The 16,025-nt window shown below is 36.8% G+C and overlaps 1 protein-coding gene across 2 annotated transcripts in view; it reads left to right on the top strand.

Annotated features, from left to right (window-relative positions):
* Positions 1–16,025, top strand: part of CACNA2D3 (calcium voltage-gated channel auxiliary subunit alpha2delta 3) — a 478,082-nt gene that overhangs the window by 420,736 nt on the left and 41,321 nt on the right. For both annotated transcript variants that reach the window (XM_026096289.2, XM_064518911.1), the window contains 3 exons: positions 6,794–6,855; positions 8,252–8,296; positions 14,583–14,645. In XM_026096289.2, the coding sequence (XP_025952074.1) occupies positions 6,794–6,855; positions 8,252–8,296; positions 14,583–14,645 (170 nt within the window). The remainder of the gene's footprint in view (positions 1–6,793; positions 6,856–8,251; positions 8,297–14,582; positions 14,646–16,025) is intronic.

Here is a 16,025-nt window from a genome sequence, read left to right on the forward strand (position 1 = left end):
GCACGTATATTGCTCATTGCTCAGTATTATGCTTTGGGGTAATATTCAGCTGCTCATTCTTTGGCTAAGCTAAAAACCAAAGAGTGAGATTTTGAACTGAAACAGAGATTTAGAGTATAAACAGAAGTAGTGTAATCAACTTTTTGCAAGTATTTGAGGGTGTTCTGGAATATTTCACATTTGGTTATTAGATATTTTAAAAGATAGTAATACGAAGGAACAGGAGTTGGCAGAAAGGGAATCTTAAGAAGGAACCTAAGCTTAATACAGGAAGGCAATGTAGATATAAAAATTAGTCCTGGTACAAATCTGTCTCCAAGGTCTCTTATCTTGAAGCCAAGTTAAACCTCATTTAAGATAATTCCATCAGAGGTAGGCAGTCCAGAGCACCAGAAGAAAAGTATCTTCCATTTCAAAATGTTGAGGATCTTTTATGTATGAGAGAGAATCTTGGGCTGCAGTGTATTCTCTGTGGGAAAAGGGAATGGAGACCCTTAGATATTTCTCTAGCCCTCCTGAATCAGTGCTTTTATATAGTGTTAATGGATATTCCACAGAATGGAAACCCTTCTAGGTTTTACTACATTTCCTAAATTCTATATTTGGAATCGCTCTGCCAGGCTTATAGGAGGATTCAACATTTCTTTTGCCTGAAATAAATCAGTTTAATCTATTTTCCTCACTTATTTTAAGTAGGAGTTGGTCCTTTTTACTGAAAGTTTAGGATCTTTTGTAATTCTGCACACAAAAGCAGAGAAAAGGATTTGCTTATCTGTCCACTTGCTTAACCATGTAGATCTTGAAATTAACACAAGCCGCAGCTCTATCTGGAGTTGTTATTTTTTTTCCTTCATTTTTGCCTTGATACTAAAGGCCCTTGGCTCTGTAGACATTAAGCACTTACTAATGATTTTATACTCACAGCATCCCAGTAAAACAGTGAAATATTACCCTCAATTGTGGTATCAACACACAAGGAAATGAGTTATTTAACAAAAATTATCACTGAGCCAAGAATTTAACTTTGTAATTCTCAACCACCTGTTATTTCACAAGTTATGTGCTACAGAATGGCAACCACTTTATTAAATGAAGAAAAAAAGTCTCAGGGGGTTAATGTCTGCTTTCCATAGGCAGCATGAAAGCTATTTATGGGGATCACTTAAGTAAGTTTGCTAATGTGGTTTACATAAGCACTTGGATTTGTAATATTCATTTGAAATGGCACATTTGTGGCACAGAAGATGGAGGTAGGTGCATGGAGAAAGAGGTTGACTTTCCCCCCATCAGCTCCTGTTAGCAGGGCTCCTATGCACCTCCAACTCCAGCTTCAGCTCACCCTCCCCGAGGGCATTACAACCAAAAGGCAGCAGTGGACACAAGACCTTCTCTTCTTGTCTTCACACACTCATTCTTTCCTGCCTGAAGAAAAATAATTTGTATCCCTTGGCCATTTTGTTTCAATCAGCAAATGTGGAAGTAAATTTATATTCATATTTATATTCCATATGAAGATCAGTTATAGGGGTTTTGTAAAAATGTGGATGTTATCTGGACAAAACTGCAGTGCAGTTATGCTCTTTTCTCTATTCTCTGCTGTAGTTGTTACATCAAGGAGGCTAAATAAGGAATTAGTGACATGGGAGCTATAATTTTGAAGTTTATACCTTTTTTAAAAAAAACATCTAGGCAATTTGTAAAACACAGATTTAAATATAAAGTGGCTTGGAGCATGAATATTTCATTCTGAATGTTGAAGGGCTACGAATTGCTCAGAAGAACATATTGACTCTAAAACCTTTTGAAGTATATCTGAATAGTTCTTAAGGCATTAAATGACCTGACCAAAAAAATATCCTGTGGTAGTAACAGTGTTACTGAAAAGCACAGGGAAAAGCCTGCAAAAATGCTTTAGTACTACCTCAGGGGTAGAAAAGAAAATTATTATTCCATCCACTAGCACTATTAATTCTTTCAAATATGGGTTCTTTCAAATGATTATAATATGAAAAGTAGGAAATATTCATAATTGCCACTTACTGTATATCACATAGGATATAGAATATTTAGAACTTATTCATTCAGTGACATGGAAGTTCCTATATAGAATGCTTCAAGACATTGCATGGAACAAAATGTAAAGAAACTAAAAGGGTGAGATTAAAATCTATTAAAATTGCCTATTACTGCTTTCACCATACAGTGTTTATGGGAGCTGTGTTTTCTTCTCTTATCTTGCAACATAGATATACATCATGTAGCACTTCATTATTTAAAAACAAGTAAAAGGATTACAAAACTCTAATTGAGGAAATACTTCACAAGGGAAATATGTAATCTATTATGTGTTATACTTAAAATGTTGCCATTATAACGCTCTATGACCTTGGCCAGAGTAGACTAAAGTTTAAGATATATTTCTGTTTTACCTTCTTCAATAGTATTGTACCTCAGAGAGAAGTGATAAAGCTCTGCTAAAAGGCAGAGAAAGGACCTGAATCACTTTTGAAAACAGTAAGAAATATAGTAACTAAACTGGTAATGCCTGGCCCTGCAGTTTTTACGCAAACTACACTTTTGTTGAAATCATGGGATTTTGCCTGAGTAGGAGCAAACCTAGTGTTTCTGCCTGATCCTTCATTTCCCCTTGCAGTCTGTCCAAGAAAGCATCGACATTCATAGAGCTAATACTAATAAAAACAGAACTGCAGCTGCTTGCCTCTTCTCAGCTTCATGAAGAGGGATGTTCTGTGTTTCATAGAAATTAGTCCCAGGATTTCAATTGTCTTTACATTATAGCACTGCACTGTGCAACTCATTGAAATGGGCACATGGAAGGTTTTACACGTGGGCTTTGTCATCATTACCTTGTTACTCGTTCAGGTTCCCTCTTATGTGGTAAGTAATTTCTACCGGATACTAGCAAACCTTCAGTACATACTCATTTTATTTAAGCAGGATTGTATGCTGTCTATTTAGCACTTCTTTGCAAAAGATTTACACTCAAATCATAGAATGGTAAAATAATTCAGACTGGGAGGGACCTTGCGAGGCCATCTAGTCCAACCTCTCCTGCTCAAATTTGAGTATACATTAAATATTAGTGCAGGAGAGTAATATTTTAAATTGTTCCTTTGCATTTACTATACTTTCAGTAATAGTTTACAAGAACAAAAATGGAATTTAAACAAAGGTTGCTTTGCCAAGTATCTTAAACAGGCCAGCCACAGCAAATAAAATAATCTCTAAATTACAGAGATCTATTTTACTGCTAACATGTAATGAAATATTTCAGAATATTTTTATTCTAGTATCACTTTAACAAACCTGTACTGATATTTTACAATTTAGACATGCTATAGGTTTGTGTGTCTTGGATAGATAAACAAAGATGGGAGAACTTCCATAAGCTGAATTCAAATGAAGCAACAACTTTATTAGCCATAGTAAAGCACATAATGGAAGAGATGGTTACATTCATTCTTTGAAACCTAATAAATGTTTCTTACAGGTTTAAACCTTAAATTGATGTTTGATAACAGCTCTGTTCTTTCACATCATCAAGATAATGAACTTGATAATTTAGCCCATTTTACTTTGGCAGCTCATTCTTTACTCTGGGCAATGGTGTCTGTTAATAAGAGCTTGAGCTCCTAGAGTTGACCTCTATGAGGACGCTAACTGAACTATATCTAACCACAACCCATTTATCTGTGCTGTATAAAAATAGCAATATTTCCAACTGTTAGAACAAAGCTTTGGAGATCACAGATCTGTTTTGCTCTAAACCCCGCTATTGTGATTCTCTGTATCAGATCTGTTGTGTGAACTCTGATATTCATTTCCTTTATGCATCATTTTCCCAGCAATAAAATGAGGATATTAAGACTTAACCACGTTTATTGAGTATTTTGAGATTCTTTGTTGAGAGGTACTCTGTAGTAAGTGTAGGCTGTTAAAGTTGTTAGTGTTTATAAATGACTGAGGAACAGAATATTAAAGGCATCTGGGAGTTCAGAGGTGGAGACAAGCATTTTGAATGGTTTATAGAAAGTTAAGCAGGTTAGGAACCTAACTCCCACTGAAATCAGTAGGAGTAAATGCCAACTCTGCTTAAGCACTTTTGAAAATCTAACTCTTGAAAAATCTAAATACTTTTGAAAATCTGGTTTTCAGAAACTCAGCAGTTTGACACAGATTATCCCAAAGATGCCATTATAAAATCATTTGGGGAAAGAAGCAGCTCCATGGGTCTATATGTCTTCATTCCTCTCTTCCCTAGGGCTATATGCCTACTGGCTTACAGCTATGAGTCAGCTAAGAAGTGAGATTCATTCCACTAGCTCCTGCAAAGTTATTTTTAAGTTGAGAGCTCAGAAACATTTAGAGATGTATAACAATTAAAAATGTACATTTATTCAGTGCAGGGTAAGGACAACTGTTCCTCACTCCAGTTTCCCTTACACATCACGTTATAATGCTCAGAAAAGCATGTCTATTCCCTATCAGTTGCAAAACAGGTCTGATCCTGCATGATGGTAGAAGCTATCAGTTTCACTTGAAGTCTGCAAAAGATGACATTCTCTGCAGGCTGGAGGATCTGGCTTTTAGAGGCAAATCTAGGCCTTTATTCAGCAAGGTACCTATCTATGTATCTAATACAGATCACACAGCTTTGTTTGGTGAATTCAGTAGGCATGTTCACATGGTGAAAGCAAGGCACACAAATAATTTGCTGAGATGAAGAAGACTTCCACTGATATAAATCCTCTTGTATTAATTCGTATATGAGTAAATGGATCGATACAAATGGAATATGGGATTGAAATTTCAAATACTGATACAGGATAGGGAAGCAAAGTGATTTCCTTGTGGAAAGTTCCTGGTAATGTGTGTGTTTTGCCTCTATTTCAGAAAAAAAGGGGGTAGAATGTGCAGATCACCTGTGTGCTAGGCATAAACCTAAAGGCAAACAACAGATGAAGAAAACATGTGCTGCACGGCTGTCAGATAGCATCTCCTCGTTGGCCATAAAATAAATTACTAGATAATAAAATGTAGCTGGAGAGAGTTTCCTCTGGAGTTTATTTGAAAGGAGAAATGAATTTCTCTACTTAGTCTCCTAAGCAATAATGTCCGTGAGATGCAGATAGCAAAAAACTATTTATAAACTGCTATAATATGAAAATTCCTTATGTAATTTCACATCACATTGTATCAGTTCATTATGGATTTCATACCACATACTTTTTCCTACCTGCTAACACAAAATAAAATATATGCATGACAGCAGTATGTGTACATTTGCAAAAACCAGTACCGGTAGTCTAAGATATCACAAAAAATGTAAATATGATTTAAAATGATGCCTGCTGTGGACCCTAGAGGAATGAAATAAATGAATGAAATTTCCTCCAAATTTCCAAAACAACTGATTTTTTTTTTTAAGTCATTGCTTGTTTTAAACAAAGGGTTATTGTAGTGAATTTTCTAGAAGTTAGGGTTTCAGTCTTGCAAAGCTTTAAAAACTGTAGCTTTTAGGAAGATCTAGCAGGGAACATTATACTAAGGCTATAGATTAGTTATTACGGCCCAGTTCATTCTTTCTACCCTAGCCATTATATATGCTCTAAGCTATATAAAAGGGTTGCAGGGTACTCAGCTGGAACCTGTTGATACGTTGTGCTGAACAGCCAGAGTATCGCTTGGTACAGGGCCAGCACTGAAGAACCTCAGCCGAAAAGCCTGGCACAAGGAGGGCTCTTGGAGTGGGCGAGAGTATTGCAGGTCCTGTGCAGGGAGGCAGCAACAGCAGTGAGAGCAGCAGCTCCGTCCCTCTCTTAGTGACTTATTTTTCATCATGTTATTTTCTTAATGAAGCTAATCCAGACCTTTCCGGCGCAAAGAGGTGAAGACATTGTCATTCTCTTAGTCTGGCCATGCGTAATCAGAAGAATCATCTGCTTTAGGAGCTTATGTGAGCCATGGGGTTCCTGCTGAACAGCAATACAGTGCAGTGCAGACAGCCATGTCCTATTGAACAGCAGTATAATGCTAATCCTAGGTCTGATATAAACCCTAGACTAGGCAAGAAGAAAGGTTTACTGATACAAGGAAAAGCAAACTCCCACCCGAAGCTATGGGAAATACATTGTTTAAACCGGTAATATCTTGATGAATCTTTTCCTTTTTTTTAAAAAAAAAATGCAAGTTATTGTCATTATCAATCTTTTCTGGAAATTAAAAAAACAGAACTAGTAATGTTTAACTGATAATTTCATTTGACATAATTGCATGTAATGCTCTTAATTTCAAAAATTTTTAACAGGTGCTTATGTTTGAAATAGACTTCTTGTATTCTACTCATAATTCATGGATCAAATGGCCCAATGACAAATGATTATTTGAAATGGTAACCAACAGTAGTTTTCTGCACAAAACATGTAGTGCATGTTCCTACAGCTGTTACATTGCTTCCAGTAAAATACAAATTTGAGCTAGACATGCATAAAAATATGTTTAGGTTTTGGGTTTTTATGTTAAGTGTGGAGATGCATGTAATTTGAATAATGTTTGCCTTGTTATCACATGTTATGTTAGCAATATGTTCATGTTTTAAACTGTAAATGACTTAAAATGTGACTGTGTGGTCTCTTCAATTTAATTACTATTGCCTTTTTATTATAGGTATTATCATCATTTTTCCTTCTGAATAGTTTTAAATAATCATTTTAAAGGAATTTTAACACATTGTTAAAATTTTAACACACTGTTTCCATTTATATATTCCCAGCTGTAGGTATCCAGATGAAGCTTGAATTTTTCCAAAGGAAATTTTGGACTGCAAGCAGACAGGTATATTTTAGTTTCCTGTTTAATTTGCCATTGAATCCACAACAACTTTCTAACTGTGCAGATGATAATGATCTGCAATTTTTTGTAACAAACAAAACTATTGTAATCAAACAAGCTATTATACGTGTATAATGGCAAGCTCTTCTTATTTGCCTTTCAGTTCATTATTACAAAAAGAGTATTCCTTGGTCAAAAACAGGGGGTAGATCCGGCATTTGTGGAAGCAAAGAGAAAGATTGTTAATTTTAGACCGCCAATGTACACTAAAACCCTGAAAAATTACTATAGGTCCATTTAACTTTCTATATCCCCAAAGTAATGACATGAAAAATATAAAAACATGTTTCCTTAATGCTGGTGCTTTTATTACGCTGATCAACACTTTTTGATAATGATGAGATGCAATATTTTTAATACAAAAATGACTTTACTTAAAGTTCTTATAATAGGTAATTTCAAAGGACACCATTTTTGCTCAGTTGCTTCCAAGGCATTTCTTTAAGGGGATGACCGTGGCTGTTTGCTCCGGCCCCTGCCATTGCTGTGGGATTGGGCACCACGTGCACAGGCTGCCTGCACTGCCAGTTGCAACTGGGAGAAAACAGGAACAGCCTAGAGCGGGTGGCTTTGCTCAGTCTAGAACAGTTTGAGAAGAATTAGGGGAAACTTTGTCCCCTTTAAAACTCAAAACTAATGTAAAGAAAGAAGTTAGTGCGTTGGCCTGACACGTGAACTTTCTCCCTAAGAAAAAGGGGAAACTGCTGACCAAATTCTGTGGCGTTTTCAGTGATAGCAGAATCATGCTTTCTGCCTTAGGATCTATCTTCTAACACTCAGTGACTGAAGTATCAGTTTGACTGATGAGCTGAACCAGGTTACTGAATCATGCTTGGCATTTATAGTCTCTAACAAACTGTATCTAAAATATATTTTTTATAAAATTTATAGAATTTTTACTTATGGAACAGAATAGTATCATTTCTAAAGATTAGGAGATTTCATCCCTATTTTGAGAATTATCTGGGACTGCACTATTTGGAGAATAAGCACTGCTAAAATGCTGGTCATACCCCACCCCTATTGGAAAATCTTGTATTTGTGCCTGTGGAAGATCTCCAAGCTTCTGACACGTGAGGGAGAGGATGGTGTTTAAAGCAATTGAAACTGATGCAGTGTGAATGCACCCTTTGTCTGCGAACAGTAGCAGAATGGGCTTAGGGAGCAGATTTATTGCTTTCCTACTGTTGCCGTTCTTAGAGCAATTGCTGTCTTTGATTAAAACGTAATCGATACCAACTTCTGTACGACTGTGTTCATCTTTGTTTTAAAATGCCATTTTTTGTAATCATTACACTAGAAATGAAAATACCTTATTGATTTTTGGTGTCCCCTCCAGTGTGCATCTCTTGATGGCAGATGTTCTATAAGTTGTGATGATGATGTAAGTATGTAACAGATTATTTTTTTTCATTTATACCTCCACTGCGGTAGAACCTAAAGTAGATTATAGTGTACAATGAGATGTTGAGACTAAATTAATCCTGATGTAATTTGGAGTCACCTTCTAAGTATTATGCAGTTTATATAGCGAGGCATGTTTTTATGACTGATTACCAACATTTATTTAATTATGAGAACAGCAGCATTATCTCAAATAAGCATTATAATAATGTGCTTTATGAATCAAGTTTTGGAAATGGTGTGAAGGTATTCTAAGGCAATTTTACTTGTTTATTGTTCGTCTTAGACGCTAATCTCTTATGTTCACACTAGAATTAAAGGTGAGTTTGGGCCTGCAATTGTGTAGAATTAATTCCCCAATAACAGTTAAGGACGAAAAAAGAAGTAACCTGAGTCGGTGTGGCTTGCTGAGCTTCTGGAAGTAGCTTGATAGCTTTTCATGATGTGATTAATTTGGTAGAGAAAAACAGTAATTTGAATATTCTATGCATAGTTTTTTACAAAGTATTCGACTTTATACCACATGATATTTTGGTTAAGCAATCAATGTATCACAAATCAGATGGATTAAAAAGTGGCCAACATAGCACATTCAAGGATAACCAGGGAGGCATTAGGCATGAGTCTAGAAAGATGCTACAAGATTCTAGAAAAGTCGGACAGAGTTGGGTTTGAGATGTTGTATTGCATATAGTTTTTATCAGTGATGTGGAAGAAAACGTAAAGCAATTACTGACAACATCTGTCTCCTCCAAACTGAGGGAATAGTGCAAGCAGATGTGGATCACCTGATAAACTGCTTGAATAAACTATATGCATTTAAGTATGATCAAATGTAAATTCATACATCTGGAAACAAAAATTGTAGGCCATATTCACGTGATTCAAGGACACCAGCCTGGAAAGCAGTGATTTTAATAAGGCTTGAAAACCGTAGTAGAGAATCAGGTGGACGGGAGATCCCCTTTTCATACAGTGGCCAGAATGACTAGTACCAAACATACATTATAGGAAATATATAGTAGGAGCTAGAGGTTGTTTCCCTCTGTAGTTAATGCTAATGCAGTATTTTGCAATCTTTTTTTAAAGCGGGATAACAATTTTTTATACAGTTTTACTCAGTTTTTCACAAGTGCTCAGTCGTTCCCAGGGAAGCTGCTCCCTGCACCTCCCTGAAAAGCCCGCGTCACCCGGCAGCAGCAGTCAGCCCAAACGTGGTTTTGCTGCCGGTTACGTGCTTTCCAACACAGCGTAAGAGACAGGGTGCTCGCAGCGAGGCGAGCGAGGCAGCGGCTGCCCCCCGCCCCCTTCGCCGGCACTGGTCGGACAACTGCTTCTCGGCTTGCTCTCTGAAGCCGTTTCCTCAGATCATCTTCAAATTCTCACAAGTTTCTGTCACTGCTTTTTACAGTCGCAGCCAACACAGATTTGTGGTATGCCATAAGTCTTCATTTTCCTTCTTTGCTGTCTTGTCATATCTTCCTTCCAGTCCTGCCTTGCAGTCTGGTTTTGACTGTCCCCAGCATTTGAAATAGACTCCCACTTCTCATGGAGAAGGTGCGGCGTGCCCTGTATTCATGCGTTTGCCAAGGAAATGTCGCGCCGGCCACCCCTTGCACTGCGGCGCTGGCTGTATCTCTGCTTGTTCAACAGTAATTCATTTGGAGTCTGCTGTGTGTTGTGTAGCACTAAGTTCATCCAGGGTTATTCAGGACAGCAGACTTGGACAATAATAGTTTATTCTGTGATATTTTGTGCAGGGCCAATTAAGCTGTGTTGAGGCTTTCCTGAGGATATGTAATTCAAAAATACAAAGAATTGTGGTAGTTAACCAGAAAAGATCATGAATGTGTTTGAGGAGTGTTTTCTAATATTTGCCATTATTATGTTAGGTATTTAGTTCTTTAAAGCAAACAATGTTATTTTAATTTTTGGATTACTTTTCTCTTAATTAATTTATAAAAAGTTTAAAAGGTACATCATCGATCGTAGCAATACTACCTCAAGGCTTCTATTTCGTATCCCCATCTATTGTGACATCGAAGCGTATATGCTTTATTGAAATATGCATCCAGTATATAGGTGCAGTGATAGAGGTTTTTATAATATGTGACTATTCCATATGAGATTAGACCACAAAAACCATCCTGGGGACAAAGACAGAACTTAAAACACGAGCAGTTAGAAGAATGGAGCACCATTAATTTCTTCAGTATAGCAAATTAGCAAATCATACAGCAAGCTATAATTCATTTACCAGGACCTTGGGATCCAACAGATGGAGGATAGAGATAGCAATAAAAAGAAGAAAAGGGTATTTGTAGAAAGCCAAAACATGAAAGTCCAATGATTATGCCATCTTTGGCAATGAAATGGACCTTTTGAACCAACGAATCTTTTGCATTTCCAGATATAAAGATTCTTCCATTTAAAGCTTGTATCATTTTTAACCGTTCAGTGAGCTTTCATTTTCCAAATCTAAAGCATTTAAAAAATAAAGGAGATTCCATGCATGTATTATGAGTTCCTGCTAGGGCTTCAAGCTCATTTGTTTAGGTCTAATTCCACGCTGTCATTTGCATTTCAATGAATTTTAAGTTGAGCTCACAATGTTTATTGCCCCGTCCTCCTAAGAGCATGCCAGCATCTGTTGAAAATCGAGGTCTGTAGAAGTGTAAATTTCATATGTTTCCTGGCCTTTCCTCACTCTTAGATTTGTGCCAGCTTACTGTAGACTTAATGTGCAAACTTTACCTTGAATTGTTTCCAGCACCTTGAAATTTTCTCATCAGTGGGTTTCCACTCACAGCCAACCAGCTTGCGAAGTATAACCACAGGTAGCCTGAGTAAAGTTGGAGTGCTGTGTACAATCTCGGCATCATTTAGCATAAACCACCATGCATTAGGGAATAAAGATTGAGCAGGGATTAATTCCTTCGCTTGCAACAGCATTTGTGGCGGAGTAACAGTGGTACCTAATTTCTTGCATTAAGCATGCTTCTGCTGCAAGGGCTTCATCTGCTTCATCAAAACAGGAATTATAGGCATATTACTGTTACTGCAAAAATGCTTTTAGTCTGTCCTCACTAAGAAGGGAGTAGACACTGTTAAAGTTTCCACAAGGCAGCAGCCAGAAACATGATCCTTTTTTTTTTTTTTTTAATCACATTGATAGTTAATAAGAATAGGCATGTGTTTTCCTAAATGTTCAGGCAGAAGTTTTGTTGGTATTACATGCATATGCAAACAAAACACAAACTGTTTAAAGGCTTTTCAGCTATTTTCACTTGACACTAACAGGAGCCACATATGCATAGGAGAAATTTAGCAGTAGTGTGAACCTTGATGATTTAGAACATCTAAAAATTTTGTTTTTAATGACAAAACATGCTGTATTTTGATAGGATTCTATCAGATGTCACAGATCCTCATGCTGAATCTATTAACTTTCAAAGCTATCTTTTTTCAATGGCAAGAAGATATCTGCTGAATGGTTACTGTACAAATTTACAGGTATTAGGAAATGAAAATAATGAAAATGGAATAGCACAGTAGTCATGCAGAGAATTAATTAATTCCAAAATGCAGTGGTATGGCAGACTTAAAATTCCTTGCAAATCTCATTTTTTCTCTTTTTGGACAGCTTTGTGTTTGCTCATTTCTTCTCGTTTTCCTGATTTTTCACAGTTTAATTTTCTGTTTTCTTTTTCATTTTTGGTTTTTTAATTCCTATTATATTCCATTACTGCTCTTATATACCAGAGTTCCGAAAAATACGTAGAGGACTTGAACTTGATCAAAGTTACTGTAATCCAAATGTGTTCTGAGGCCTCAGTCAACATTCTTGCTCTGTTTATTCTGGACTTCATGCCTACTCTATTTTACAATCTCAGGGACTCTCCACCTATGGAGTGTTCCCCTTGATATCTCAAGTTCACTGGACTTGAACCTTTGGGCAAACCTGCAGCGCTTAGTTCACCTCCGACACCTGTGAATCATTGGGAGTTAAACCTCTTTCACACTGCTCTACCCTATGCAAATGCTATTATGCCATGAATTAATCTCATATTTGAAATATTCATGCTAAGGTATTGAACAAGTAAATGCACCCTGCTGTCCCTTGTCAATGCTAAATTTCATTTACAAAATGTTTCTTTAATGTAGTGCTGCATAAAGAAAGTTATTTATCTTACTGGCAAGTAGGTGGATAAATGTAGTCCTGAATGAACATTTTCCTTGTGTTAATGTTTCTAAAATGAGTTGAAATACGAATCCTGTTATCTTCACACACCTCCAGCAAGCTATAGATCCCACTCATTGCTTTATACCCCTCTCCAATAGTAATGTCAAACCATTAATATCTATTTAAATTTTGAACAATGCTAACAAATAACTATGGCTTAGAGATTTGAAACACGACTACTAATTATTGAACCCTGGCAGTCTTCCCAACTGCATGTAGTCCATAAGCTATGAAATGAAGCCTAGTCTCTCTCTTGTCCGGCATAACTGCTCTTATTTGTTACAAGCTGTGGAGAAATACTGTTTCTAAAGCACTGTTGTTTGGTTGACTTCTCATGCATGAAGATTGCGAATATGCATCCCCTAAGTTGTACCACACTTACCTGTTAATTAATAGCAAAGAAACAGTTGAGGAGGAGAGTTTCCATGGAGCTCCTTGTTGACTTAGCTCCTCTCCTATTAAAGACAGTGGGAGGTTTATGGTGGACTTCAGGAGAGCAGCATCCTGATGCTACAGCGTCCTCCTGAAATGCCACCCCTCACACACCACCCGGGTCAGATCTCTGCCTCTTCTGAATGTGCTAGCTCTGCTCGAGCTTTAGACAGCATCTTCAGCTTTTCAGGTTGCATTTGCCAGTTTCTGACTTTCAAGAAGATCAAAGGTTGGAAATAATGAGCTGTTTGAACTACCTTTTCAACAGGTTTTCTGCCACTGGGAGTGTCTGTAGCTTAGGTTCCCATATGAGAATGAATTTTCTGCGTTTCCATCGGGGAATAATATCCATTCCAAACTTCTGCCTGGTTTGGGTTTCTTTGTTTTTTTTAAAAAAGCTAAACTTCAAGCCAGCATTTCCTCAACTCCCTCTTTGGTCACACAGCGCAGCACTAATAGGTGGCCAGAATGGGAATCAGACACATCTAAACGTCGCCTGAGCAATCAGGCTGCATTTTCACAACGTCCTGCCCAGTTACTACTGCAATGGAACTGCTTTCCTCTCTAAAACTGCAGAGATATTTTACTGGACATGCAGAATACAGTAGAAAACAATATCTTCCTGTCTCTGTTCAGTTCATTTGTGCCAAGAATGGTTTTAAATTAAAAGCAAAACCATGAGAATTGCTATGCTGAAAGCCCAGAATTTTTTTCACTAATGTCACAGAAAATTTAAGAAACGTAAAATATTTGCTGATTTAGACCAATGATAGAAATGCATTAGAGATTCAAGACTGAGGTAGGTATTTAGCAATAATGAAGAGAAACTGCGTAATATCAAGGTCTGAGTTGAACCTTATGTTCAAACTCTGAAGTGCTGTAATTAAAACTCTGCCTGTAGCAAGTAATTCACTTGAGGTTTAAATAGTGCATGCATGTATGGAGGGAAGCACTGATTTGGGTTTGCCTTGTTTTATACAATTTATAAGTCTGACCTATGAAAAGCTAACAGTCCTACCTCTGAAGCCAGTTCCCAATTAAAAACACAATTTGAAAAGCTTTAGGAGACCTATGGGGCCTCTTTTACAGAAGTTTCTGGTCCCCTCCCCCTATGAACAAATTAAAAAATATTTCCTGGTCCCCTGTTGGTCCTCCAGGCTGACACTGTGTTTTCATTAATACATCATTAGTGTAATGACATTGTACTGATGCTTTTCTCCAAACACAGAATAAGCCATCAGGAGCAACAAGGGTCTCTACCTTTCCAAACTTTGTTATAAGGAAATACTTTTAAGAATGGATTATAAAAACACTGACCTGGTTCTTTTTATACTTGTTTATGGTTATCTTATATCCTCTTTTTCTATACACATATTTGTTTTGTTTTGCATGTATTAAATGCATAAACATTAAATGAAATAACATGTCATTTGAGAGTACATTCACTTAGAAGTTATGCGAGCCATTAAAAGAACTTGAAGGCTAAAAGTTTATCCATTTAGAAGGCACTTGGGATTGAAGTAACCTAGATGTAATGAAATTGTTGCATCTTAAGACTAAAAATTGAAATTATATTTTTATTATTTTTCAGGCAATCAATTGTTACCTGATAGATAACAATGGATTTATTTTAGTGTCTGAAGACTATAGACAGGTAAGTGAAAGATTTTTATTTAACTGTGTCATGTAACACATTTATATAAAGTTACTTGTTTTTTAAATGGGCTGTTGTCTTAAAATGTTAAGGAATTAGTAACATAAGATTCAAAATATTCTTTCAACGAGGAATTTAAGCTGTGTCTCAGAGCAGCTCAGTTTCTTTCTCCCTGTGGGCAGGGTCAGCTCTGGAACTCGTAAATGTTCTGTTTGAAGGGCTTTTTTGCTGCAGAAGTGTCTGTCTTCCTTAAGAAATCTTTACCCCAAGAAGAAAAATTCCCGGTGGCCTTTTTACCACATGGAAAGGTTGGGAGAGAGGAGGCGGCGGCCGGGGACAGAGAGCTCTTACATTCAGACTTGTAATAATGACATTTGACAGAACTGTTTGCTGATGAGTTTCTTTTTCTGCAAAGGATTACAGTCATGGAGAGGTTAAAACTAAGCACTCAGCACTACAGTAGGGTTTGCGATTAAAGTGGAGGTCATTCAAAACGTGAATTTGCTTTGACAACATAGACAAACGAGTGAAACGTGAACGTATAATTGCTCAACCCCACAAACCTTATGAAGAAACCGCCACCATCCTCATTAGCTTTTCCCTGCGAACTGTTGAGATTGTGCCCCAGTTGTGCCAGAATTGACTGAAGTTGAACTTCTGTGTTGTGGGGTTATGAACAGGAATATCCATACTCCTGCTTAAGCCTTAGGTGGATTAAATTTGTTATGACTGGGTTGGTTACTGAGAAACATAACTATCAAAAAGAGCTCTGGGTGACTTAAACGAGTGATCAGAGAGGAAGTAAAAAACTAAGCGAATGTCAAAAAATAAGCCACACTGAGCATTTCACTTAAATTAAAAGCCTGAATTAATGCAACTTGAAATCTGATACTTCTGAAGGTAAAATACAGATATTTTTCAGATTTGCATAGCTGAAAAATATCTGGATAACCTTTCCTCATGCTCCCATTCTCCTTTGCTGCAAATATTACATTTTTGTCAAGACTTTAAAAAGTCTATTAGCAAGCAATAAACAAGGCAAGTACAATTTTTCTGAAACTGTTATGCTTCCAATGCCGTACCAGAACGTTAACTGCTAAACAAATGCTGCACCGTGTCATACAGTAATCTTTCTTCACAATTTAAGTCTTTTTATTTTCATAACTGAGGACTGAAACTGATTATTTTGTTTTACTTTATTAAATTTATTGCTTCCGTCCCTGCAGAACATCAGGCACGCTGTGAATGTAATTCTAGGATGTACCCATAAAATAATATGAACTGAAAATGTAACATTGCTTAAACATTAACTGCACTATGTTAGAAACAGCTGTGGTTTTGTTTGTTTTTTTTGTTTTTTTGTTTTTTTCTATAACAAAC

The sequence above is a fragment of the Dromaius novaehollandiae genome, chromosome 12 (assembly GCF_036370855.1).
Source record: "Dromaius novaehollandiae isolate bDroNov1 chromosome 12, bDroNov1.hap1, whole genome shotgun sequence".
NCBI classification, from domain to species: domain Eukaryota; kingdom Metazoa; phylum Chordata; class Aves; order Casuariiformes; family Dromaiidae; genus Dromaius; species Dromaius novaehollandiae.